Consider the following 26,110-nt stretch of genomic DNA (forward strand, 5'->3'; position numbering starts at 1 on the left):
ACATGGGACCAATATTTTACATGTTGCGTTTATATTTTTGTAGATGATTACTTCTTGGATGACACCTGCTCCTTATGACACCTTTTGTTTTCTCAAGGACATTCAATTAAGGAATGAAAAAGGAAGAAAGTTTAAGTTTGTTCCACCTGAGCAAGTCTAACCACAAGTCAGAGGCCACTATGATGACACCAAATGCGTTTGATGGATCCTTTTAGTCTTCTTATAATGCAGGGGTAAGGCAACCCTGGTCCCGGGGTTCCGCAGCACTTCATGTTTTTGATTTAACCGACCTGGAAGACAAGGTGTGTTGAATTTCTGCAATCACTGAACTGATCAATTAGCTCAGTTGGTCAGGTGTGCTGCCTAGTTGAAACAAAATCCTGCAGCATTCCAGGAACAAGGTTTCCTACCCCTGTTCTAATGCCTCTTAAGGGTAAAGTAATCCAAAAGTAACAAAGTAATCCGATTGTTACTGAGTTTAAGTAATCCAAAAGTTACATTACGGACAATTCCACACAGTAATGTTACGGTCTTCTTAAAGAAGACTTACAGCTGAAGTCGGAAGTTTACATACACTTAGGTTGGAGTCATTGAAACTTGTTTTTCAACCACTCCACAAATGTCTTGTTAACAAACTATAGTTTTGGCAAGTCGGTTAGGACATCAACTTTGTGCATGACAAGTGATTTTTCCAACAATTGTTTACAGACAGATTATTTCACTTCATTCACTGTATCACAATTCCAGTGGGTCAGAAGTTTACATACACTAAGTTGACTGTGCATTTAAACAACTTGGAAAGTGACAGAATTATGTCATGGCTTTAGAAGCTTCTGATTAACTCAAATTTTGTCAATTAGCCTATTGGAGGTGTACCTGTGGATGTATTTCAAGTCCTACCTTAACACTCAGTGCCTCTTTGCTTGATATCATGGGAAAATCAAAATAAATCAGCCAAGACCTCAGAAAAGAAATTGTAGACCTCCACAAGTCTGGTTCATCCTTGGGAGCAACGCCTGAAGGCACCACGTTCATCTGTACAAACAATAGTACACAAGTATAAACACCATGGGACCACGCAGCCGTCATACAGCTCAGGAAGGAGACGCGTTCTGACTGCTAGAGATGAACATACTTTGGTGCGAAAAGTGCAAATCAATCCAAAAAACAGCAAAAGGACCTTGTGAAGATGCTGGAGGAAACAGGTACAAAAGTATCTATATCCACAGTAAAACAAGTCCTATATCGACATAACCTGAAAGAAGCCACTGCTCCAAAACTGCCATAAAAAAGCCAGACTACGGTTTGCAACTGCACATGGGGACAAAGATCATACTTTTTGGAGAAATGTCCTCTGGTCTGATGAAACAAAAATAGAACTGTTTGGCCATAATGACCATCGTTATATCTGGAGGAAAATTGGGGAGCCTTGCAAGCCGAAGAACACCATCCCAACCGTGAAGCACAGGGGTGGCAGCATCATGTTGTGGGGGTGCTTTGCTGCAGGAGGGTCTGGTGCACTTCACAAAATAAATAGCATCATGAGGCAGGAAAAGTATGTGGATATATTGAAGCAACATCTCAAGACATCAGTCAGGAAGTTAAACTTGGTCGCAAATGGGTCTTCCAAATGGACAATGACCCCAAGAATACTTCCAAAGTTGTGGCAAAGGGCTTAAGGACAATAAAGTCAAAGTATTGGAGTGGCCATCACAAAGCCCTGACCTCAATCATATAAAAAATGTGTGAGCAGAACTGAAAGTGTGTGCGAGCAAGGAGGCCTACAAACCTGACTCCGATACACCAGCTCTGTCAGGAGGAATGGGCCAAAGTTCACCCAACTTATTGAGGGAAGTTTGTGGAAGGCTAACCGAAACGTTTGACCCAGGTTAAACAATTTAAAGGCAATGCTACCAAACAGTAATTGAGTGTATGTAAACTTCTGACCCACTGAGAATGTGCTGAAAGAAATAAAAGCTGAAATAAATCCTTCTCTCTACTATTATTCTGACATGTCACATTCTTAAAATAAAGTGGTGATCTTAACTGACCTAAAACAGGGATTTTTTACAAGGATTAAATGTCAGGAATTGTGAAAAATTGAGTTTAAATGTATTTGGCTCAGGTGTATGTAAACTTCCGACTTCAACTGTAACTCTCACTTATATCTTAGCACACACAAACCAGAGGTGGATGGGAGGGAGGAGATATAGTATGACAGGCTCATTGTAATGGCTGGAATAGTATAAATGGAACGGTATCCAACATATGGAAACCACATGTTGACTCAATTCCATTGCAGCCATTACAATAGCCTGTTCTCCTATAGTTCCTCCCACCAGTCTCCACTGGCACACACACGCGCCCACACACATTAAATAGGCCTCTACAATAGAATCTTACAAAACTCATCTCACTACCCAGAGTTTCTGAAAATAAATCTGAGACACTTTTCCAGTCAAATTACACATGTCCTTTCAAACTATGAAACTAGCTAGGTTAGATCATATTAAATGCACTCCTACTATAGTTAGGTTATTAAATACACTCCTACTATAGCTAGGTTATTAAATACACCCCTACTATAGCTAGGTTATTAAATACACCCCTACTATAGCTAGGTTATTAAATACACTCCTACTATAGCTAGGTTATTAAATACACCCCTACTATAGCTAGGTTATTAAATACACCCCTACTATAGCTAGGTTATTAAATACACTCCTACTATAGCTAGGTTATTAAATACACTCCTACTATAGCTAGGTTATTAAATACACTCCTACTATAGCTAGGTTATTAAATACACTCCTACTATAGCTAGGTTATTAAATACACTCCTACTATAGCTAGGTTATTAAATACACCCCTACTATAGCTAGGTTATTAAATACACCCCTACTATAGCTAGGTTATTAAATACACCCCTACTATAGCTAGGTTATTAAATACACCCCTACTATAGCTAGGTTATTAAATACACCCCTACTATAGCTAGGTTATTAAATACACTCCTACTATAGCTAGGTTATTAAATACACTCCTACTATAGCTAGGTTATTAAATACACTCCTACTATAGCTAGGTTAGATCATATTAAATACACTCCTACTATAGCTTGGTTAGATCATATTAAATGCACTCATACTATAGCTAGGTTATTAAATACACCCCTACTATAGCTAGGTTATATCATATTAAATACACTCCTATCGCTAGGTTATTAAATACACTCATACTATCGCTAAGTTAGATCATATTATAAACTGGGTGTTTGGAGCCCAGAATGCTGATTGGCTGATAGCTGTGGTATATCAGATTGTATACCACTGGTATGACAAAACACTTATTTTTACTGCTCTAATTCCATTGGTAAATAGTTTATAATATCAATAAGGCATCGCAGGGGCGATTTTTGAATTGCGGCTAAGGGCTGTCCAGGCACTCCGCATTGTGTCATGCATAAGAACAGTCCTTAGCAGTGGTATATTGCCCATATACCACACTCCACGGGCCTTATTGCTTAATTATATCATAGCTCGGTTTCCATTCATTTGGCGACAGATTTTCAAGTAAATGTTCAAAAATCGCATTAAGAAAATGCGCAGATATTCCCCACCAGTGGTGTTTTTCCACCAAACGGACCTCTTGCAGATAACAATTTGTATGTGAGGATGTATTTCACACAACATTTTCGTTTTTTGTTGAAGTTTTCATGTACCAAATAAAAATCTAAATTTCAATGTGTTTCCATCGCATTTTCAACTCTACGGATAGCTTTGTCACAAAAACATGCGTTAACTAGCAAATGTGCCTACTCTTGTTTTGGCATGTGCGCTCCAGCGAACAGCTCACAGATAAAGTGTGGGTAGGTCAGTCTACATAATGAGATTATTATGGATAAGAGCGAAAATATTTGTATTTGTCAAATGGCACTGAAGCATCGATCATCGTGGTACCAGTATCATACCTCAATATTTATTGGAAAGTAGCATCAAGATCACCGTGCATTTTCACCACTGTGAAGTTATTTAATCTGTAGCCTAATAAACTGCATGGTTTCCCAAGTCATAGTGGGAGGACCACACACCATATCATCGCCTGACTCCCAAGTTTACATCGATATGTTGTATTTTATTTCAATATTATCCCCCGTCATCTCTCGCATAATTAATTTTACTAGCACAAAAAGATCCCATCATGTCGAACGAACAAATTATCGGTCGGCATTTATAAAATTGGACCTGTTTCCATTACAGCTATTTACCCAAATAAAAAGTGGATGGAAACGTAGTTACTGGAATGGAACTTTTATATATTCTTTTAATCTCTACCTGACATAAAGGGACACTTCGAAAAGAAAGTAGCTCGTAGTCTGAGACGATCAAACCCCCAAATTCACTGACATTCTTGAGCTTTGAGAAACATTTTTGGCACAAGTTAAAGAGTTTTATTTATTTATTTTTATCTCTGACTACCTTCCACCTGAAAGAGAAACCCTCAGTCCATTAATGGTTAGGAAAAATAGGGCCACGGGGGCCATGTTCTTTTGTATTCCCCTGAGTCGATATGGAACATCTCCTGCCTGTGTAGACTCAGGGGAACACAATATAACACAGGCCTGGTGTTCCTAACCATTCATGGAGTGAGGGTTTATTTTTCAGGTGCAAGGTAGTCAGAGATAAAATGGCATTCCTCTCTTTGTATCTCGTGCCAGAAGGTTTCTCAAAGCTTGAGTATGGCACTGCATGTACAGAGTCCCGCTGTTTGTTACCACAGAGGTTTAATATAGAGCGGCTTAGCATCAGCAGCAAATAGTTTATGCTATCAGTGTAGAGTAGTTTTTAATGAGACTGCTGGATGGGAATATGTGGTACTAAGTCTGAAGGTTTTGAATGGTAGGCTATTTGGCATGTGAGTGGTTTAAAAAGTGGTTACCTGGGTGTCTCGGGAGTTTGAGAAAGTGGGTATCTGCAATGTAACAAAGTGGATATTTGGGTCTTTGTGGGGGATTTTGAAGTGGAAGGTATTTGTGGTATTTTCTCACCCCCATCCCAGACTCTTGAAAAGGATCGGAAATCTGAATTCAACATAAGCTCTGCTGAGTGCCTGAATCCTCCAGTCTCTCGCTCCCCCCCTCTCCCTTGCCAACTTCTGAGAAACTTACCGCTGAAACATTTATATTCTCTCTCCTTCCATCTGTCCCTCCTTCCTTCCCTCCCCTACTATTTTCTATGAGCGAGTATTGGTGAGTATTGGTATTGGTACTTCTCAGACACTTGAGGGAGAAAACGTTATTATCGAAGAAACATTTCTCTTTGCCGTACACACACATTTGCTGAGGTGTTGGCAGGCTCCTGTAATAATTACCACACTACAGTTTAAAGTCATTTTACAGGATATCAATTAACAGAAGATGAAACAACACACATTGTTAGTGGTGTCCTCGTTAGAGGTTTTCTCCTCAGCTAGATCAAACTGTTACAACACTATACTTTCACTTCCTTGTGTCATTAATTTGTTAAATGAACGCTTTAAAATGACTAATTTTGCAGCTGAAAGCTCATTGGAAATATTTAGACAGTGCATTATAGCGTGGGCAATTAGCAACAGTTAGGAGGCCATTGGGCCTATTGATTCAGCTCTAATGTACAATGTGCATTCAGACCCTAACGTGCATTCAGACCCATTGACTTTTTCCACATTTTGTTACGTTACAGCCTTATTCTAAAATGGATTAAAATTGTTTTTTCCCCCTCATCAATCTACACACAATACCCCATAATGACAAAGCAAAAAAATGTTTTTTTAGAAATGTTTGAAAATGTATTACAAATAAAAAACTGAAAGATCACATTTACATAAGTATTCAGACCCATGACTCAGTACTTTGTTGAAGCACCTTTGGCAGTGACTACAGCCTCGAGTCTTCTTGAATATGACACTACAAGCTTGGCACACCTGTATTTGGGGAGTTTCTCCCATTCTTCTCTGCAGATCCTCTCAAGCTCTGTCAGGCTGGATGGGGAGCATCACTGCACAGCTATTTTCAGGTCTCTCCAGAGACATTCGATCAGGTTCAAGTCCAGGCTCCGGCTGGACCACTGAAGGACATTCAGAGACCCAAAGCCACTCCTGCGTTGTCTTGGCGGTGTGCTTAGGGTTGTTTTCCTGTTGTAAGGTAAACCTTCGCCCCCCAGTCTGAGGTCTTAAGCACTCTGGAGCAGGTTTTCATCAAGGATCTCTCTGTACTTTGCTCCGTTCATCTATCCCTCGATCCTGACTAGTCTCCCAGTCCCTGTCGCACCACCATGCTTCAACTTAAGGATGGTCACAAATTTCCTCCAGACGTGACACTTGGCATTCAGGTCAAAGAGTTTAATCTTAGTTTCATTAGACCAGAGAATCTTGCTTCTCATGGTCTGGAAGTCCTTTAGGTGCCTTTTGGCAAACTCCAAGAGGGCTGTCATGTGCCTTTTACTGAAGAGTGGCTTCCGTCTGGCCACTGTACCATAAAGGCCTGATTGGTGGAGTGCTGCAGAGATGGTTGGCCTTCTGGAAGGTTCTCTCAGAGGGGTTGGGTTAAATGCGGAAGACACATTTCAGTTGAAGGCATTCAGTTGTACAACTGACTAGGTATCCCCCTTTCCCATCTCCACAGAGGAACTCTGGAGCTCTGTCAGAGGGACCACCCTGACCAAGGCCCTTCTCCCCTATTTGCTCAGTTTAGCCAGGCGGCCAACCATAGGAAGAGTGTTGGTGGTTCCAAACTTCTTCCATTTAAGAATGATGAAAAATACTGTGTTCTTGAGACCTTCAATGCTGCAGAAATGTTTTGCTACTCTTCCCCAGATCTATGCCTCGAACACAATTCTGTCTCGGAGCTCTACGGACAATTCCTTCGACCTCATGGCTTGGTTTTTGCTCTGACATGCACTGTCAACTGTGGGACCTTATCTATAACAGGTGTGTGAATTTCCAAATTATGTCCAATAAATTAAATTCACCACAGGTGGACTCCAATCAACTTGTAGAAACATCTTAAGAATGATCAATGGAAACAGGATACACCTGAGCTCAATTTCGAGTCTCATAGCAAAGGGTCTGAATACTTATGTTAATAAGGTATTTTATTTATTATTTGATTATTTTTATTTATAAAATGTGCAAAAATGACCTAAAATCTGTTTTAGCTTTGTCATTATGGGGTATTGTGTGTAGATTGATGAGGAATAGTTTTTTATTTAATACATTTTATAATAAGGCTGTAATGTAAAAAAAAATAATAATAATAATTAAAAAAGGAAAACTAGAAGGGGTCTGACTACTTTCCGAATGAACTGTATGTAGGTTCAAAGTATGCCGACTTCCGGAGTGCTTCGGGGTGGCAGGGTGTAGCTGCCTAAATGGTGCCACTTAATAAGTTACAATTTTATATATCCTTAGAAGGGCTATGCTCACGTTCATTAGGCACCAAACGGAAGGAAACTGGCTACTCAGCAAATTGGATGCAGTCTATCAAAGTGCCATCTGTTTTGTCACCAAAGCACCATATAGTACCCATCATTGCGACCTATATCCTCTCGTTGGCTGGCCCTCGCTTCAAATGCTAGGTAAAGCTCCGCCTTATCTCAGCTCACTGGTCACCATAGCAGCACCCACCCTTAGCACACGCTCCAGCAGGTATATTTTACTGGTCATCCCCCAAAGCCAACTCCTTGGCCGCCTTTCCTTGCTGCCAATGACTGGTATGAATTGCAAAAAGAACTGAAGCTGGAGACTCATATCTCCCTCATTAACTTGAAGCATCAGCTGTCAGAGCAGATTACAGATCATTGCATCTGTACATAGCCCATCTGTAAATAGCCCACCCAACTACCTCATCCCCATATTTATTTATTTTTTGCTCCTTTGCACCCAGTATCCCTACTTGCACATTCATCTTCTGCACATCGATCACTTCAGTGTTTAATTGCTAAATTGTAATTATTTCGCCACTATGGCCTATTTATTGCCTTACCTCCCTAATCTTACTTAATTTGCACACACTGTATGTAGACTTTTCTATTGTGTTATTGACTGTACGTTTGTTTATTCCATGTTTTAACTCTGTCTGTGTTTGTGTCGCACTGCTTTGATTTATCTTGGCCAGGTCGCAGTTGTAAATGAGAACTTGTTCTCAACTGGTCTACCTGGTTAAATAAAGGTGATAAAAAAATAAATTTATATATATATAAAACAAATTAAACGTTGAGGTGACTAGCCTACCACCTGGACTTGTCCTATATGAAATGCCCGTTTTCTTTTTCCATTGCACAACATTTAAATGTTTTCCATTGTGTGCCCTAATGAACATGACAACAGCAGTTTAGGGCAGCTTGGACCTTAAAGATACAATCTGGGATTTGTGTTAAAGCTCAACATTAGCCCACCACCAAATATTAAACAGCAAATATCCCAGATTGCACCTTTAAAATCAGAGAGAGTGCTGCGTTGAAAGTCAAAGCTGTTTGAAAAGTAAATAGTTTTTATGGGTCTTCTCCAAACTGCTCTAACAATCAAGGGGTGAACATTTCATCATTCATTTAAAAAGATGGATGAGTCATCGTGTGGATGGGTTCCGACTACAGACACTGTCGGACCACATTCACTCTGTTTGTACATTCCAAGCACTAAATGTTTTTAACTGTTTTGGGAAATCTTGAATATTTAACGGAAGAATAATTACATAGTACAATGCCGCTGCGCTCTTGTTAAACCTTTGAAACAGGAATTAAATTAAGGGAAGTGTTTTTCTGTATTTGTTTGAATCTAGTTAAACATTCAACTGTTTTGTGGTCATGTGGCTTTTTGTATTCTATAGCATACAGGCGTATGCTTGTGTTCATTCACAAGGAGAATAATAAAGAGTTTCTGTACTCTTTCTATTCCACACACACACACACACACACACACACACACACACACACACACACACACACACACACACACACACACACACACACACACACACACACACACACACACACACACACACACACACACACACACACAAAGAGAATATTGTTAATAAAAGCAGGGCAACTGAAAAAAAAATCCATTATTTTGAATCCTTTGAACTGATTGGCCAGGAGGGGAACCCCAGTCTGTACATGGGCCTTTATATTGTTCTCTTCTCTACGCACCATCTCATTCAGGGTTATTGACGGGGGTTGGGCTTCGCCCCATTTAAATCAGAAAACAGGGCTGCATCCATGGCACCGGGAGGAGCAGGCAGAGTGGAGGTAGACCTGAAACACAGGCTGGTCAGAGAGAGAGAGGAAAGAGTGAGAATGAGGAAAGAGAAAGAGGGTAAACTAGAGGAGAGCCCTCCTGTTCTGTTACCTTTCAGAAAGGAGTGTAAGGACCCCCCCACACACACACAAACTCTGCCTGTGTGGAAGCAGCGGTGGGAACAGGCCCTCTCTGTGGCACGCCCTGAATAGGGAGCCTTCGCTCTTCAGCGCTCCTGAGTGGGCCTGCCAAAACAGAGGCTTTGGCCCTTCTCCCTCGCTCTTTGTCTCAGTCTCTCTCTTTCTCTCACAGGAGAAAGAGAATAGGGGTTTGGCAGAACAAGAGGTAAAGGGAGGTGAGGGGACCCATATGTGTAGCCCCCCCCCATCACTGTAATTAGTCATCTCCTTCAGCCTCCTCCAGAGAGACCGCACTCTCCCTTTGTGGAAGGCTGGACTCGGACACACCGAGGTGGGCTTAGTGGTTTACATTCATCCCCTCTCTCCCCTCCTCCTGGTGGGGTTACTATTGGGCTGGGCTGGGCCGGGGAAGGTCCATTATCTATGGTGATTTGTGTCCTAATGATGCTGGATTTATCTCTCTCTATAGAAGTGTTTCAGCCGTGGCTCCACCCCCTACCAGAGAAGGAGGGATGAGACACCTAATGGAGGGTGGGAAGGATGCACACATTCAAGGTAGACATTTACAGCATGAATGGAGCAAAACCGTGTACAAAGAATTGTAAAGTATTGGATACAGGTCTAGACACAACTGCAGGCCTCACCTTGGAGAAGTTACCAAAAAGAGAAACTATAGCCTGCAATGCTTTGCTTTCCCGAGCTCCCCCCCTCCCCCTCCGTCAAGCAGAACAGATATGAAAACAGCCTTCATCACAAATTCATTTTTCACAGATGAAACAGCTAATGAGGCAGCAGCACTCTCTCAACAGATCTATGGCAAATGAATAGAAACAACCTTGGAGCATCAAATCTGGTATTAAGCAGAGAACAGGGAGATGTGAAGCTGAAAGCGAACATGAAATGAAGGCGGGGAGAACAGCGTAGCCACACAACAACACATAGGAAAATAGGCCAGACGTGCCGCATCATATATAAATGGTGCAAATGTTTTGCTTCTAATCCCACATGAATCCATATCCCAATTATCTATGTACATTCATTATGTAGCCTGCATTCATTATCATTATATGAAAAAGATCCACGGTTATTTGGCTGTTAGCTGATGACAGACATGTTGGTTCTTTAACGTATCCAGCTGGTTCTTTTCTTTTGAAACGGAATGAAAAAAGACATACACTGTTCCTCTAAATTGATAGATCATAGTATTTAAGCCTAACGTATAACTTTTCCTTAGAAAATACCCCTTCCAGGCCTTCCTACTCTGACAGTATTTGCTAGGCAGCCCTATGAAGATGCAGAATAACAGAAATCCTATGTTATCTACAGCATTTTATCTCTCTAGTTTGTCAGCGGATTGACAGCGCTTTGTACCACGGGTGGCTACCAATGCAATCCAGGGGCATTATTAACGACTGCAATCCCCACGAACTGCTCACTCGATGCCGCCTGGAGAACTACGGGATCTTCCCATCGTCCTCCTGAAATATGCATGGCGGGACATGGCTCCACACCGCAGGCTCCATCCATAATCTATGAGCTCACATGTTGGAATGAATTCACATGTTGGCGGCGTGGATTACCTCTGGCTAGTTGGATTGGTGTAAGAATGCTTGTGGCATATGTGGGAGGGCTGCACCTGTTTTCCCCCAATGTTACTCTTGCATTTCGGCTGCACCTCAACTGTCAGTTTGGGCACTGCATTTTTTCTATGAATTTGAAGGATAGGAATCATCGGCAGAGGGAATATGATTTTGCTTGTTAGCATCTTTACTGGGATGTGGGGAAATTGAGACATTCACATTGCAGTCCTAATGGGCCTGTCTCAGTCCCTATCAGCCAAGACCCAGCAGTGTACCCAGGGACTGTAATGTGGCAACACTGCTCACTGGTGCTCCGTCCTAATCTATCCTAAGCAGACACTATTCAGGGCCCATTACTGTAAGTTCTGCTGGAACTTTCCTGGACCCGTGGAGGTCCAGAGAGAGATGTCGTGTTAGTGGGAGATGTGAGAAGCATCGTCCCTGTAGTGATGGGGTAAGCGATGACCGGTCAGTGCAGACACAGGAAGGGATGGCGGGAGCAGCTGGACACTGTTACAGGCCAACGTCAAGAGAAACCTGAGTGGTAAGACAAGCATGTTTAATGGGGCGAGGGAGGGAGTGTTTTCAAAACTAATGTTTACATGAATTCTAAAATATTTCCATTGATACACAACATCCTGAAATACATGTATATGTAGATATCTTTGTTAGAAAGAAAACTATATTTCCTTTGACTGGGGGATGCTGAATGTGAAAAACGGCTCAACTTACCCCACTCTCCCCTACGGACATTCCAAGGCTGACCCACCTTCACTCTGTTTGCATATTCCAAGTCATTAAATGTTTAACTGTTTTGGGAGATGTTGAACATTTCATGGAAATAAAACATTTACATAGTACAATGCCACAGCACTCTTGTTAAACCATTGAAACAGCAATTCAATTAGAGGGAGTGTTTTTCTGTATTTGTTTGAACCTTGTTAAAAATGTTCAACTGTTTTATTTAGCTGTGTGGCTTTTTCCATTCTATAGCATACAGGCGTATGCTTGTGTTCATTCAGAAGGAGAATAATAAAGATTCTGTACTCTCTCTATCACGCACACACACACACACACACACTCTCAGTCTCACTACAGAATTAGACGTTTATTCACGTTTCTCCAAAAGTCACATTTCAAAGTGTTTTTGACACTCCGGGTTGACTCCTGCTCAGTATCGTTCTGTTTCTCCAAACATCTCAAGTGTTTGACACCATGGGTGTGGAGGATAGGAATCATCAGTAGAGGGGATATGATTTTGCTTGTTAGCATCTGTACTGGAATGTGGTGCAATAGTATGGGCCATTGCAGTCCTAAAGGGCCTGTCTCAGTCCCTATCAGCCAAGACCCAGCAGTGTACCCAGGGACTGTAATGTGGCAACACCACTCATTGGTGCTCCGTCCTAATCTATCCTAAGCAGACACTATTCAGGGCCCATTACTGTAAGTTCTGCTGGAACTTTCCTGGACCCGTGGAGGTCCAGAGAGAGATGTCGTGTTAGTGGGAGATGTGAGAAGCTTTGTCCCTGTGGTAGTTGTGTCAGCTTTGACGGGTCATCGCTCACCCACGAAGGGATGGAGGGAGCAGCTGGATGATGATGTTACAGGCCAACGCCAAGAGGCTCCTAGGTGGTAAGACAAGAATGTTTAAATGGGACGAGGGAGGAAGAGGCTAGACACTGAAAGACAAAGGGGGACAGAGGAGCGAGGGAGCGAGAGCGTACACGTCAGGGGAGGGAGGGAGAGGAGATGTTCGACAAAGGGAGACATGGGGATCTCCTCTCCCAGGTTTGACTACTCTGAGGTAACCACAGACAAGGGAGGGGAGGACGTCGGTGGGATCATGGAGTACAACTCATCTCATCTATATTCTGGGTTCGTCTCACTAAGTGCACCAGGGGTTGTGTTCTGTTCATATGCAGCAGCAGGAGCAGGAGCAGCAGAGCCAACCCACCGCACCCTGTGAGTTATGGAGAATACACACACCCTTAGCAGGGCTTAATGGCAAACTACCGTGTGAACTGGTTTACTGCTCAGTTCCCTTTGAGTGCTGCTAATATGTGACACGAATGCAAAGACACGCACGCACACACACACACACAAACACACACACAAAAGGCATCTGTTTCTGACAGTTGGGCCTTAATGGAATTCGTGGAGGTTGTGTTCGCAATAAAGCAAAAATTATTAGCATAGACAGTTTTACAATGAGGGCAAACCTGAATGACAACAAAAATCTGCATCAATATAAAACATTTCAAATGTGTTTTATGTTCTCCAGGTGTTGGAGAACACCAATACTGTGGGTCTTCTCACACCGTAACTTTACGGCTTATTCTCAGAGTTAGACCTGCCTGTCAACATGATTGTGACCTATTCAATCCTAAGAAAAACAGTACACTGAACGAATGCACCTCCAGGCCTGGTTCGAGCTGTTCCACACTCCATCAACTTACAGTTTCTCTACACCATGGCACAGCTCAAACTGTGTTAAAGAGCTTTTCATAAATGTCTCCTCAAAATGGCACTGGGGAGTGTGCCTTCAAAACCCAGGTAGACTAGAGAGCTAGCTACAGGGACTTGGAGAACAGAGCTCAGATCAAAAATGAAGAAAAGTGAAAAAGAAAAGCATTTATGAAATCTAAAGGTCCTGGTAGTCAGTTACTCATGCAGAGGCCTTCACATTTAGAGTGTCACTACAGCTTTGGAAGTTATGGAATCATTCACCAACGTCAACAGCTCAAAAGTACTGAACACAAACAGACGTACTGACCAACGCATCTTGGCATTTTCATCAAAACAACAGTCAAGTCCTTCTCGGTATCTTTCAATTCCGTTCTATATAAAACTCGGTTCCTTTATTCCTTTCTCTTCCCAAAGCCTGTGAGGCAGCATCGTTCCACCTGTGACCCTGTGATGCTGTACCGGGCAGGATGGACCCCATTGAGGCGAAACAAAGCCATCTGATTCACTTCCCCGGGTTAACCAACCTGATCCCAGATCATAGCAGCTTGCATAGTCAAGCAGTTGACTATGCAGCACTAACAGATCTGGGAGCAGGCTACAGGTTAATCAACTTCTCTTGTAGACTTCAACTAGTACATAAAACAGAGAGAATGGGCTCCTCCTAGTGCTAGAATTGAAGACCTGCAACTTCACTCAGACAAACGAGGTATGGAAATAGTCAGCCTCTTCCATAGCAACAGTCCCCACATAGCAACAACTTCCTTGAATAAAAAGTGCTATTATAGCCTTGATCTCGCTTTCAAAAGAGACAGCTCTTTGTAGCCATCATCCTTGGGCACAGAATTGAATTTGATCCAGTTGTTATGTGAACGACCTTGCGTGGTATACAACACAGCCAGCATTTCAATGGTGCCCTATGCTGACCTGATATTTAGAACATGGTGATTCCAATCTATAGTCACCGTAGTCTCTCTATACTCCATTTTGTTTTTGATGGATTTAATCCACAGCAGCTATAAAGACAGAGGGTCTTATCGATCAATCGAAACTCATCTACATAACAATGGCAAAGACAGAATCTATAAGGGTAAAGTTAGGGAGAAAAGTATTCTCCAAAATATAGAAATGAGGCACACCTTCAAAGCATACCACATCCCTATTGATTTGCGCAACACTCCTGTCCACATTAGCATTTCAGTCAGAGAATTCTCTTTCCTCCGCTCCACTATGGACTTTTTACCCCATTTCCACACTGGGATGTTTATGATGAATGCTGGCCTATGATGAATCCCTTCAAAGCCAGAGGCAGAAATAATCTCGGGGAGGGGGGGGGGGGTAGCCTCGGATGGTGAGCCCATGGTGTCCAAATGGTCCAATTGCAGCCTCCACAATGCTGCACTTTGATCAGGGTCGGTTGAGGTACGGTTGATTTAAACGCCCCTGGCTGTCACTACCGGCCCAGCAGAGAGCTAGCTGAGAATTCTGGGTATTGATACCTGGTGGAAATCAGTGACGGGATGAAACAGACTCCTAAAAATGAGTGCATGGTGGAACGACTATTGCCAGCTTGTCTGGTACATACTCAGTATTTATTAAGAGGAAAAACATCAGGTGGGACGAAAATGCGGTAGAATATCATCAGGGAACACAAACAAGCAGACTACTGTCCATTTTCACTGACAGTAAGCATCACCTTTGAATACAGTACAGGTATATGCTGGCTTCTAGAAAAGGATAAGTGTGCTAGGATGCAATTGTGCAACGAGTGGCAATCTATTGCCTGTGGACCTGGAACAGTTTGATGCCACATTGGTCTGATGTAATATTGCATCTTGAAAGTGATGCACCCACCACTTCCCTCCGAGGGACCAGTGTTCCACCACAGGCACAGCCCACAGAGAAGAGTCTGTCAGAGATCCTCACGACAAGTGAAGACAACTGCCATCTTGTTGTCAAGTTTCCCCAAAACATCCCAGTGTTTATTACTGCGGTTGGTTTAATTTCAATTAGCATCAACCAACAGTTAGCTGCATGCCTTCCTGTCTGTCAAAGAGTCTCTGGTAGCCTTGAAGTGTAGCAGTCCCAGTATTGCAGACATACAGTGCATTCGGAAAGTGGCCCAGCCAGAGCCTGGACTTGAACCCGAACGACAATCTCTGGAGAGACCTGAAAATATCTGTGTAGCGACGCTCCCCATCCAACCTGACAGAGCTTGAGAGGATCTGCAGAGAAGAATGGGAGAAACTCCCAAATACAGGTGTCAAGCTTGTAGCGTCATATTCAAGAAGACTCAAGGCTGTGATCGCTGCCAAAGGTGATTCAACAAAGTACTGAGTAAAGGGTCTGAATACTTATGGAAATGTTTATTATTTTAAATATATTTACAAACATTTCTAAAAACAGTTTTTGCTTTGACATTATGGGGTATTGTGTGTATAAAACAATTTTATCCATTTTAGAACAAGGTTGTAACATAATGTGGAAAAAGTCAAGGGGTCTGAATACTTTACGAATGGACCGTAACGGCCCAGATCACAAGTTCTCATGGGATGAATGTATGAAGAGATCGCTGTCCGACTAACACGGTAGTTTTGCCTCGAGCCCAAACCTTTTGACTACGAGCTTCAGAATTTTGTCAGGTGTGGTCAAAATCAATCATTACCATCATCAGCCTCATCAATCACCATCATCGTCATTATCATCGTCCTGACCTTGCAAAGGCAGGGGGACTAAGAACAAAGTAACCTACATAACATATTTTTTCAATAGAAACTCTTCAGTAAAACATCAGTAGTTTGTGTGCGTGTACTCACACACTTGCGTCACATCAGTGAACAAAACACTACACGACCGTGGCTTTTTGAATTACCTGACATTATGATACAATTTCCTGATGGAAAACTGAATCACTTCTACGGTATAGCATCAATATCCCGACATTTGCGGGGGAGAAAACGTCAGGTAATTTTAAGCAGAACATTGGTGTCAGCTTTCTAAAAAGTAAGAGGGAAAAAAATATCTGCCGGCTTTGACATTTTCAGCGAGCAGGAATCAAAGAGGTGATAAAGATAGTGTTTACTCCCAAATGGCACCCTATTCCCTTTAGAGTGCACTACTACCTTTATAGTGCACTACTAACCCCATGAGGCTCTGGTCAGAAGTAGTGCACTTCTATATAGGGAATAGGGTGGCATCTGGGATGCACTGTGTCTGTCTCTGTCAGAGCCAAACAAACAGAGGAGAGGAAAAGAGAGGAGAGAAAATCACTGCCTGGCCATTAACAGGGTGAGTGGCATGAGAAATCGCTCTGTGTGCGTCGCTGGCTGGGCGATGTGCATCCTGGAGCCTGTCTGGGCGATGCGATGTGCATCTTGGCTGTCACCTGGGCACCCCTGCTGAGAAGGATCTGACAGAGGAGATAAGGAGAGCACAGGGGAGCCATGTGGGTAATTATACAAATGTTAGGCATTCCTCACATCCAATTCAAATCAAATTTTATTTGTCACATACACATGGTTAGCAGATGTTAATGCGAGTGTAGCAAAATGCTTGTGCTTCTAGTTCCGACAATGCAGTAATAACCAACAAGTAATCTAACAATTCCTAAACTACTGTCTTATACACAGTGTAAGGGGATAAGAATATGTACATAAGGATATATGAATGAGTGATGGAACAGAGCAGCATAGGCAAGATACAGTAGATGGTATCGAGTACAGTATATACATATGAGATGAGTATGTAAACAAAGTGGCATAGTTAAAGTGGCTAGTGATACATGTATTACATAAGGATGCAGTCGATGATATAGAGTACAGTATATACGTATGCATATGAGATGAATATGTAGGGTAAGTAACATTATATAAGGTAGCATTGTTTAAAGTGGCTAGTGATATATTTACATCATTTCCCATCAATTCCCATTATTAAAGTGGCTGGAGTTGAGTCAGTGTCAGTGTGTTGGCAGCAGCCACTCAATGTTAGTGGTGGCTGTTTAACAGTCTGATGGCCTTGAGATAGAAGCTGTTTTTCAGTCTCTCGGTCCCAGCTTTGATGCACCTGTACTGACCTCGCCTTCTGGATGATAGCGGGGTGAACAGGCAGTGGCTCGGGTGGTTGATGTCTTTGTTGATCTTTATGGCCTTCCTGTAACATCGGGTGGTGTAGGTGTCCTGGAGGGCAGGTAGTTTGCCCCCGGTGATGCGTTGTGCAGACCTCACTACCCTCTGGAGAGCCTTACGGTTGTGGGCAGAGCAGTTGCCGTACCAGGCGGTGATACAGCCCGCCAGGATGCTCTCGATTGTGCATCTGTAGAAGTTTGTGAGTGCTTTTGGTGACAAGCCGAATTTCTTCAGCCTCCTGAGGTTGAAGAGGCGCTGCTGCGCCTTCTTCACGATGCTGTCTGTGTGAGTGGACCAATTCAGTTTGTCTGTGATGTGTATGCCGAGGAACTTAAAACTTGCTACTCTCTCCACTACTGTTCCATCGATGTGGATAGGGGGGTGTTCCATCTGCTGTTTCCTGAAGTCCACAATCATCTCCTTAGTTTTGTTGACGTTGAGTGTGAGGTTATTTTCCTGACACCACACTCCGAGGGCCCTCACCTCCTCCCTGTAGGCCATCTCGTCGTTGTTGGTAATCAAGCCTACCACTGTTGTGTCGTCCGCAAACTTGATGATTGAGTTGGAGGCGTGCGTGGCCACGCAGTCGTGGGTGAACAGGGAGTACAGGAGAGGGCTCAGAACGCACCCTTGTGGGGCCCCAGTGTTGAGGATCAGCGGGGAGGAGATGTTGTTACCTACCCTCACCACCTGGGGGCGGCCCGTCAGGAAGTCCAGTACCCAGTTGCACAGGGCGGGGTCGAGACCCAGGGTCTCGAGCTTGATGACGAGCTTGGAGGGTATTATGGTGTTGAATGCCGAGCTGTAGTCGATGAACAGCATTCTCACATAGGTATTCCTCTTGTCCAGATGGGTTAGGGCAGTGTGCAGTGTGGTTGAGATTGCATCGTCTGTGGACCTATTTGGGCGGTAAGCAAATTGGAGTGGGTCTAGGGTGTCAGGTAGGGTGGAGGTGATATGGTCCTTGACTAGTCTCTCAAAGCATTTCATGATGACGGAAGTGAGTGCTACGGGGCGGTAGTCGTTTAGCTCAGTTACCTTAGCTTTCTTGGGAACAGGAACAATGGTGGCCCTCTTGAAGCATGTGGGAACAGCAGACTGGTATAGGGATTGATTGAATATGTACAGAAGGTTGTGTAGGTTGGTGCTACGTAGGTCTGGAAAGCCTATCTGCTTCAGCCCTGTGTACATATGGCATCACATCAAAGCCTGCATTGCATTAAAAAAAACATGTTAAAATGTATGGAGGAAGTCAAAATAATGGGGAAAGTCAAGACTTCAGTAAAAATCCCAAGCCAGACTTCAAATCAAATCACATTTTATTTGTCACATGCGCTGAATACAACAGGTGGAGACCTTACAGGGAAATGCTTACTTATTGTATCCCTTAACCAACAATGCTTTAACAAGTTAAGAAAAATGTGTTAAGTAAAAAAAAAAAGATATGTAAAGAGAAAAAAACAAGATAAAAGTAACAAATAATTAAACAGCAGCAGTAAAATAACAATAGCGAGGCTTTTACTAGTACAGAGTCAATGTGCGGGAGCACCGGTTAATCGAGGTAATTTGTACATGTAGGTAGAGCTAAAGTGACCTTGCATAGATAATAAACAGAGAGTAGCAGCAGCGTAAAAGAGGGGTCTGGGTATGCCTTGGATGAGCTGTTCAGGAGTCTTATGGCTTGGGGGTAGAAGCTGTTGAGAAGCCTTTTGGACCTAGACACGGCAAGTTCCGGTGCCGCTTGCTGTGCGGTAGCAGAGAGAACAGTCTATGACTATGGTGGCTGGAGTCTTTGACCATTTTTAGAGCCTTCCTCTGACACCGCCTTGGGACTTGTGATGAATAGCAAAAAGATGCATTGCAGAGCCTACTTTTGCCTGAGTCAGAGCTGCATTGTCATTCAGCTGGGGTATTAGCTATAGCTTCATAGAAATATTCATTTGCTCCTCATGATTACTCACTCAAACCCAATGCTTTGAGGGTTATGAGGAAACAACACAAGGAAACCACAGTCAGTATACCAAATCACAACTATTTCTCGGTTTTAGAAATGTAGGCAAGAAGAGCTCTACAAAACCTCGTCTCAGACAGAGAACGTTTCTTGCTCTGTCAATGTGGCTGCGGGTAAAGACCCAAACTCCCCAACTCTCAGAGAAATAACAGGTACCACAAAGCGGAGTTATAGGGGAGAGCGGTGGAAATTGAGCCAAAGGGGTATAAGTTGAGAAACCCATGTTTCTAGGAAACCATACACAAAATTAGTAAATTGACCAAAAAGGTCATCCTTTTGTGGAGTCAATGAAAGAAGAAACCACATGGAAAAAGTGGTAAGCAAGTTAGGTCTAAAAAGTCAAATGAATTTACTGAGTTAGAGACTGCAGGTTCTGTTCTACCTGATAATTAGTTGCACACGCCTGGTGTCTCAGGTCTAAATCAGTCCCTGATTAGAGGGTAACAATAATAATAAGCAGTGGAACTGGACCCCGAGGTCCAGAGTTGAGTTTGTTAGAGGTTTCATGACACTTATCTAAACCAAAGTAGATCATTCTAAGATTGTTCTATACATCAGTTGGGGTCTCTATAAGCTTCAATATGAGGTCCTAAACCTAGCATGAAAGTGTAGCTGTGTGAGCTAATATAGTCAACATGTTTGCCTTGGGGTAAGTTGAGCCAATGACCATGTGGTAAATTGAGCAAAATTACGTGTTTCTTCCCAGGTGTAACGTAAGGCATTATCGCTGCGATATGAGGTAACAACTGGGCCTGGCATATGTTAAAAGTTTGAAAAATGATTAGAAGACAAAAAGCGATTGTTTTGAATTGTGTTTGGGAAATAGAGATTGAAATATTACGACTAAAACATGTCTTTCAGTACAGAAATTTGAAGGTGGCTTAGCTTACCCTGTCCCTCAGCTCAACTTACCACATACCCAGGGAAAATTGTGCCAGGACACCACTTTTTTTGGACAAGCTATATTTACATGAATTCTGATCATTTCCATGGATACACAACATCCTGAAATATATGTAGATATCTTTGTTAGGGGCCTCCCGAGTGGTGCAGTGGTATAAGACACTGCATCTCAGTGCTAGCTGTGCCACTAGAGATTCTGGGTTCGCAACCAGGAGACCCATGGGGCAGCGCACAATTGGCCCAGCATCGTCCGGGTTAGGGGAGGGTTTGGCCAGCAGGGATGTCCTTGTCCCATCGTGCACTAGCGACTCCTGTGGCGAAAACTATATTTCCCTTGACAGAGTGATGAAATACATATATATATTTTTTTACATTTAACCTTTATTTAACTAGGCAAGTTAGTTAAGAACAAATTCTTATTTAGAATGACAGCCTACCCTGGCCAAACCCGGACGACGCTGGGACAATTGTGCACCACCCTATGGGACTCCTAATCACGGCTGGATGTGATACAGCCTGGATTCGAACCAGGGACTGCGATGCAGTGCCTTTGACTGCTGTGCCACCCATTTAATCCCACTCTCCCCTAGCAGCAATACTGAATAGCAATGAAGGAAGCAATGTGGTCGAAGGAACATTACTTCCAGATTCACAAGAGACAACCCACCCCTTCGGCTGTGAGAGATTGATTCCACCCTGCTACCTGCCAGGGACATTTCCACACAAATTGAATAGTACTAGCAAACCAAGAATGTGTCAGCCAGGCCCAGGAGTTATGCTGCTATAGGCTCACACCATGCTAGAAAATGAAAATAAATTGTGCATTGCATCTCGGGAATGTTTACCTCAGGCTATGGGGTATGCTATGGTGCAGCAAATCAACATTTGCAGCATTCACACAGAGTGCCATGGTTTCAATATGGTCAGTGCTATTTGGGATCCTTGGGAAGTCCCTACCCCTTAACCCTAACCTAGCATGGACCGTTTCAATATAAACACAATTTGTTTAGAGCAGTTGCACTTAAGAAGTGTCATAAACTTCAGAAATAGGAGAGTCCATAAGTGAAAATACAGCCTGGACCCAGATCTGTTTGTGCGGACTTGGCGTGACTATGACTATAGTAGTTGGCAAAACGTCAGAAACAAATCAGGGACCAGGCTAGTCAAACTAGAGTTGCCCTAAATGTATTCGTATCCTGAGCAAATACAGTCAATTATCAGTGTTGATGGTGAAATGTCAGGAAAATAGTAGAGAATGATATATTTCAGCTTTTATTTCTTTCATCACATTCCCAGTGGGTCAGAAGTTTACATACACTCAATTAGTATTTGGTAGTATTGCTTTCAAATTGTTTAACTTGGGTCAAACGTTCCGGGTAGCCTTCCACAAGCTTCCCACAATAAGTTGGGTGAATTTTGGCTCATTCCTCCTGACAGAGCTGTTGTAACCGAGTCAGGTTTGTAGGCTTCCTTGCTCACACATGCTTTTTCAGTTCTTCCCACAAGTTTTCTATAGGTTTGAGGTCAGGGCTTTGTGATGGCCACTCCAATACCTTGACTTTGTTGTCCTTAAGCCATTTTGCCACAACTTTGGAAGTATTCGAGGTCATTGTCCATTTTGGAAGACCCATTTACGACCAGGCTTTAACTTCCTGACTGATGTCTTGAGATGTTGCTTCAATATATCCACATACTTTTCCTGCCTCATGATGCCATCTATTTTGTGAAGTGCACCAGTCCCTCCTGCAGCAAAGCACCCCCACAACATGATACACCAAAGTACTTTCATCTCTAGGAGACAGAACGTGTCTCCTTCCTGAGCGGTATGGCGGCTGTGTGGTCCCATGGTGTTTATACTTGCGTACTATTGTTTGTACAGATGAACGTGGTACCTTCAGGCATTTGGAAATTGCTCCCAAGGATGAACCAGACTTGTGGAGGTCTACAATTGTTATGAGGTCTTGGCTGATTTCTTTTGATTTTCCCATGTCAAGCAAAGAGGCACTGAGTTTGAAGGTAGGCCTTGAAATACCTCCACAGGTACACCTCCAATTGACTCAAATTATGTCAATTAGCCTATCAGAAGCTTCTAAAGCCATGACATTTTTTTCTGGAATTTTCCAAGCTGTTTAAAGGCACAGTCAGCTTAGTGTATGTAAACTTCTGACCCACTGGAATTGTGATACAGTGAATTATAAGTGAAATAATCTGTCTGTAAACAATTGCTGTAAAAATGACTTTTGTCATGCACAAAGTAGATGTCCTAACCGACTTGCTGAAACTATAGTTTGTTAACAAGAAATTTGTGGAGTGTTTGAAAAACAAGTTTTAATGACTCCAACCTAAGTGTATTTAAACTTCCGACTTCAACTGTATATACAAAAGTATAAAATTAGTGGATTAGGTTATTTCATCCACACCTGTTGTGGCCTGTGGGACCATCGAGTGCTAAAGCGTGTAGTGTGTAACTATCATCTGTCCTCGGTTGCAACACTCACTACCGAGTTCCAAACTGCCTCTAGAAGCAATGGCAGCACAATAACTGTTCGTTGGGAGCTTCATGAAATGGGTTTCCATGGCTGAGCAGCCGCACACAAGCCTAAGTTCACCATGCGCAATGCCAAGCATCGGCTGGAGTGGAGTAAAGCTCGCCGCCATTGGACTCTGGAGGAGTGATGAATCATGCCTAACTATCTGGCAGTCCGACGGGCGAATCTGGGTTCGCCGGATGCCAGGAGAATGCTACCTGCCCAATGCATAGTGCCAACTGTAAAGTTTGGTGGAATAGGAATAATGGTCTGGGGCTGTTTCCCAAGGTTCGGGTTAGGCCCCTTACTTCCAGTGAAGGGAAATCTTAACGCTACAGCATACAATGACATTCTTGACGATTCTGTGCTTCCAACTTTGTGGCAACAGTTTGGAGAAGGCCCTTTGTTTCAGCATGAAAATGACCCTGTGCACAAAGTGAGGTCCATACAGAAATGGTTTGTCAAGATCGGTGTGGAAGAACTTGACTGGCCTGCACAGAGCCCTGACCTCAACCCCATCAAACACCTTTGGTATGAATTGGAACGCCGACTGCGAGCCAGGCCCAACATTAGTGCATGACCTCACTAATGCTTTTGTGGCTGAATTTAAGCAAGTCCCCGCAGCAATGTTTCAACATCTAGTGGATGTTATAGAGGCTGTTATAGCAGCAAGGGTGGGACCAACTCCGTATTAATGCCCATGATTTTGGAATGAGATGTTCGATAAGCAGGTGTATCTCAGGTTGAGGGAGCGTGTAATTGGCATGCTGACTGCAGGAATATCCACCAGTTGTTGCTAGATAGAGAAATTAACATTAAACTACCATAAGCCACCTCAAGTCATTTTAGAGAATTTGGCAGTATGTCCAACCAGCCTCACAACTGCAGACCATGTATATGGTGTTGTGTGGGCAAGCGATGTGCTGATGTCATTGTGAACAGAGCGCCCCATGGTGGCGGTGTGGTTATGGAATGTGCAGGCATAAGCTACAATGAACAAAATTGCATTTTACCTATGGAAATGTGAATGCAGATACCGTGACAAGATCCTGAGGCCCATTGTCGTGCCATTCATCTGCCGCCACCACCTCATGTTTCATCATGATCATGCACAGCCCCATATCTCAAGGACCTGTACGCAACTCCTGGAAGCTGAAAACATCCCAGTTCTTCCATGGCCTGCATGCTCACCCACTGAGCATGTTTTGGATGCTCTGGATAGACATGTACGACAGTATCCAGCAACTTCGCAAATCCATTGAAGAGGAGTGGGACAACATTCCACAGACCATAATCAACTCTATGTGAAGATGTGTTGCGCTTTTTGAGGCAAATGGTTGTTACGCCAGATACGGAGTCCGCATCCCTACCCATTTTTTAAAAAGTATGTGACCAATAGATGCATATCTGTATTCCCAGTCATGTGAAATCCATAGATTAGAGCCTAATTTATTTATTTCAATCAACTAATATCCTCATATGAATTGCAACTCAGTAACATCTTTGAAATTGTCGCATTTCTCAGTATACTTGTAGCTCATTAAACCATTGGATGTGTCCAAATATACATTGGCTAGCCTCCATATTGGATCGCTAACCATAGGCCTGGGGCCATGAAACACTACTGTTTAACAGACTGCTTATCAAAATGAACCGCGACAAGAGTAACTCACTAATTTCCCTCATCTCCCATAGTAGCGTTGTGTGCGTGTGTTAATTTTCCCATCTCCCATTGTAGCTCATTTCCCAGGGAAGTAAATAAGGCAATAGTGATTAAATCTGATTGATTAAATGCATTACAGAGTCAATATACATAAATTACATAGCATCTGCAGGACAGCAAGTATAGTTGAAGGCACTTTTACTTTTGGGCAGAAGATTCTATCAGTCGCACACATGCATTGAATTTAAAGCAACAAAAGAACATAGCTTCCATCCATCATTGACAACAATATGGATTTAAGAGATTTAAATGTAGTTACTCATACTATGAAAAATAAAATGGACTTCTTACAATTTGACTTTGGGGAACAGTTAAAACGTCAAAGCATCAGAGGGAGGTCAAAAGATGAACACCCATATAGTTAAAGAAAAACACTGGATTTAAAACGCACTTTATAATACTAAAAGCAGCTAACGGCAGTTTGACCAACTATTGAGATACAGTAGTGCCCTAAATAAAATATTGTATAAACATTCTCCATTGCCATTAACTGAAGTTGAACAGTATTTTTCAGTTCTTGTCTACTTTGTAAATGCAGGGGTGTGTTCATTGCGCCATTTGGGCATGGTAGCATGCAATCGCTCAGTCCTTGTATTCGGTGTACTTCTTAGACGAGCCATGCACCTTGCTGGCTGGGTACTTCAGCCTATTTAGGGCCATTTTGCGCAGCACTGCTTGGGGTAAATCGATATGACATTTCTCGGCCAACTCAACTAGGTAGATGAGGACGTCGCTGAGTTCATGTGCCAGGTGCTCGCGCTCGGAGTCGGTCCAGCCGGGAAGTCCTTCAGTCACCTCGCCACGCCACTGGAAAAGCTCAGATACCTCGCCCACTTCTCCGACCATAGCTAGCAGGAGGTTGCGTGGTTGGTGGAACTGGTTCCAGTCTCGCTCGTCAGTAAATTCAGCTTGCATCCGTCGTATGTCATCGATGGTAGGTTCGGCAGTGAAGGAGAACGTATCAGATGGGGTTCTTCTCTTAGTTCCATTTGGCTTGACAGCGTGGATGTCTGCCTCGCCGTTTTCACAGGCTATTTTTGACTTGCTAGGAGTGCCATTGATGTGTTTAGCTTCAGATAGGGCCACCGTCTCTCCGTTCAGTCCATGCACTCCATCGCCGTTCATTGCAATTGCCTTTGCCTCGTCAATTTTACACCAAACTATTGCACGGATCAACACCTAATTCACTGTAAACAACCAACCTCGACAACAATATGGGTAAAACTCCCGCCACAAAAACGCGGCTCTTGTAGCCGGAAGGTGTAACATAAATCGCCGGAAATTCGAAATATGGGTTGCATGAAATGTGTTACATTGTGGGGTGTTGAGTTTTCCTATTTGCACGTGCCCTCGGATTGTGTG

At 43.0% G+C, this 26,110-nt stretch overlaps 1 protein-coding gene across 1 annotated transcript; it reads right to left on the bottom strand.

Annotated features, from left to right (window-relative positions):
• Nucleotides 1–24,794: 24,794 nt before the first annotated feature.
• LOC135506991 (dCTP pyrophosphatase 1-like) lies at nucleotides 24,795–26,009 on the bottom strand. The gene has a single exon (XM_064926441.1). It carries the CDS (start codon nucleotides 25,871–25,873, stop codon nucleotides 25,331–25,333), a length of 543 nt encoding a protein of 180 aa, XP_064782513.1. The 5' UTR covers nucleotides 25,874–26,009; the 3' UTR covers nucleotides 24,795–25,330.
• Between the last annotated feature and the right edge of the window lie 101 nt (nucleotides 26,010–26,110).

The sequence above is a fragment of the Oncorhynchus masou genome, chromosome 20 (genome assembly GCF_036934945.1).
Source record: "Oncorhynchus masou masou isolate Uvic2021 chromosome 20, UVic_Omas_1.1, whole genome shotgun sequence".
In the NCBI taxonomy this organism is placed as follows: Eukaryota; Metazoa; Chordata; class Actinopteri; order Salmoniformes; family Salmonidae; genus Oncorhynchus; species Oncorhynchus masou.

Excerpts from the sequence above, each read along its gene's own strand:
- LOC135506991 (XM_064926441.1), bottom strand. The coding sequence starts at position 25,873 with ATGAACGGCGATGGAGTGCATGGACTGAACGGAGAGACGGTGGCCCTA.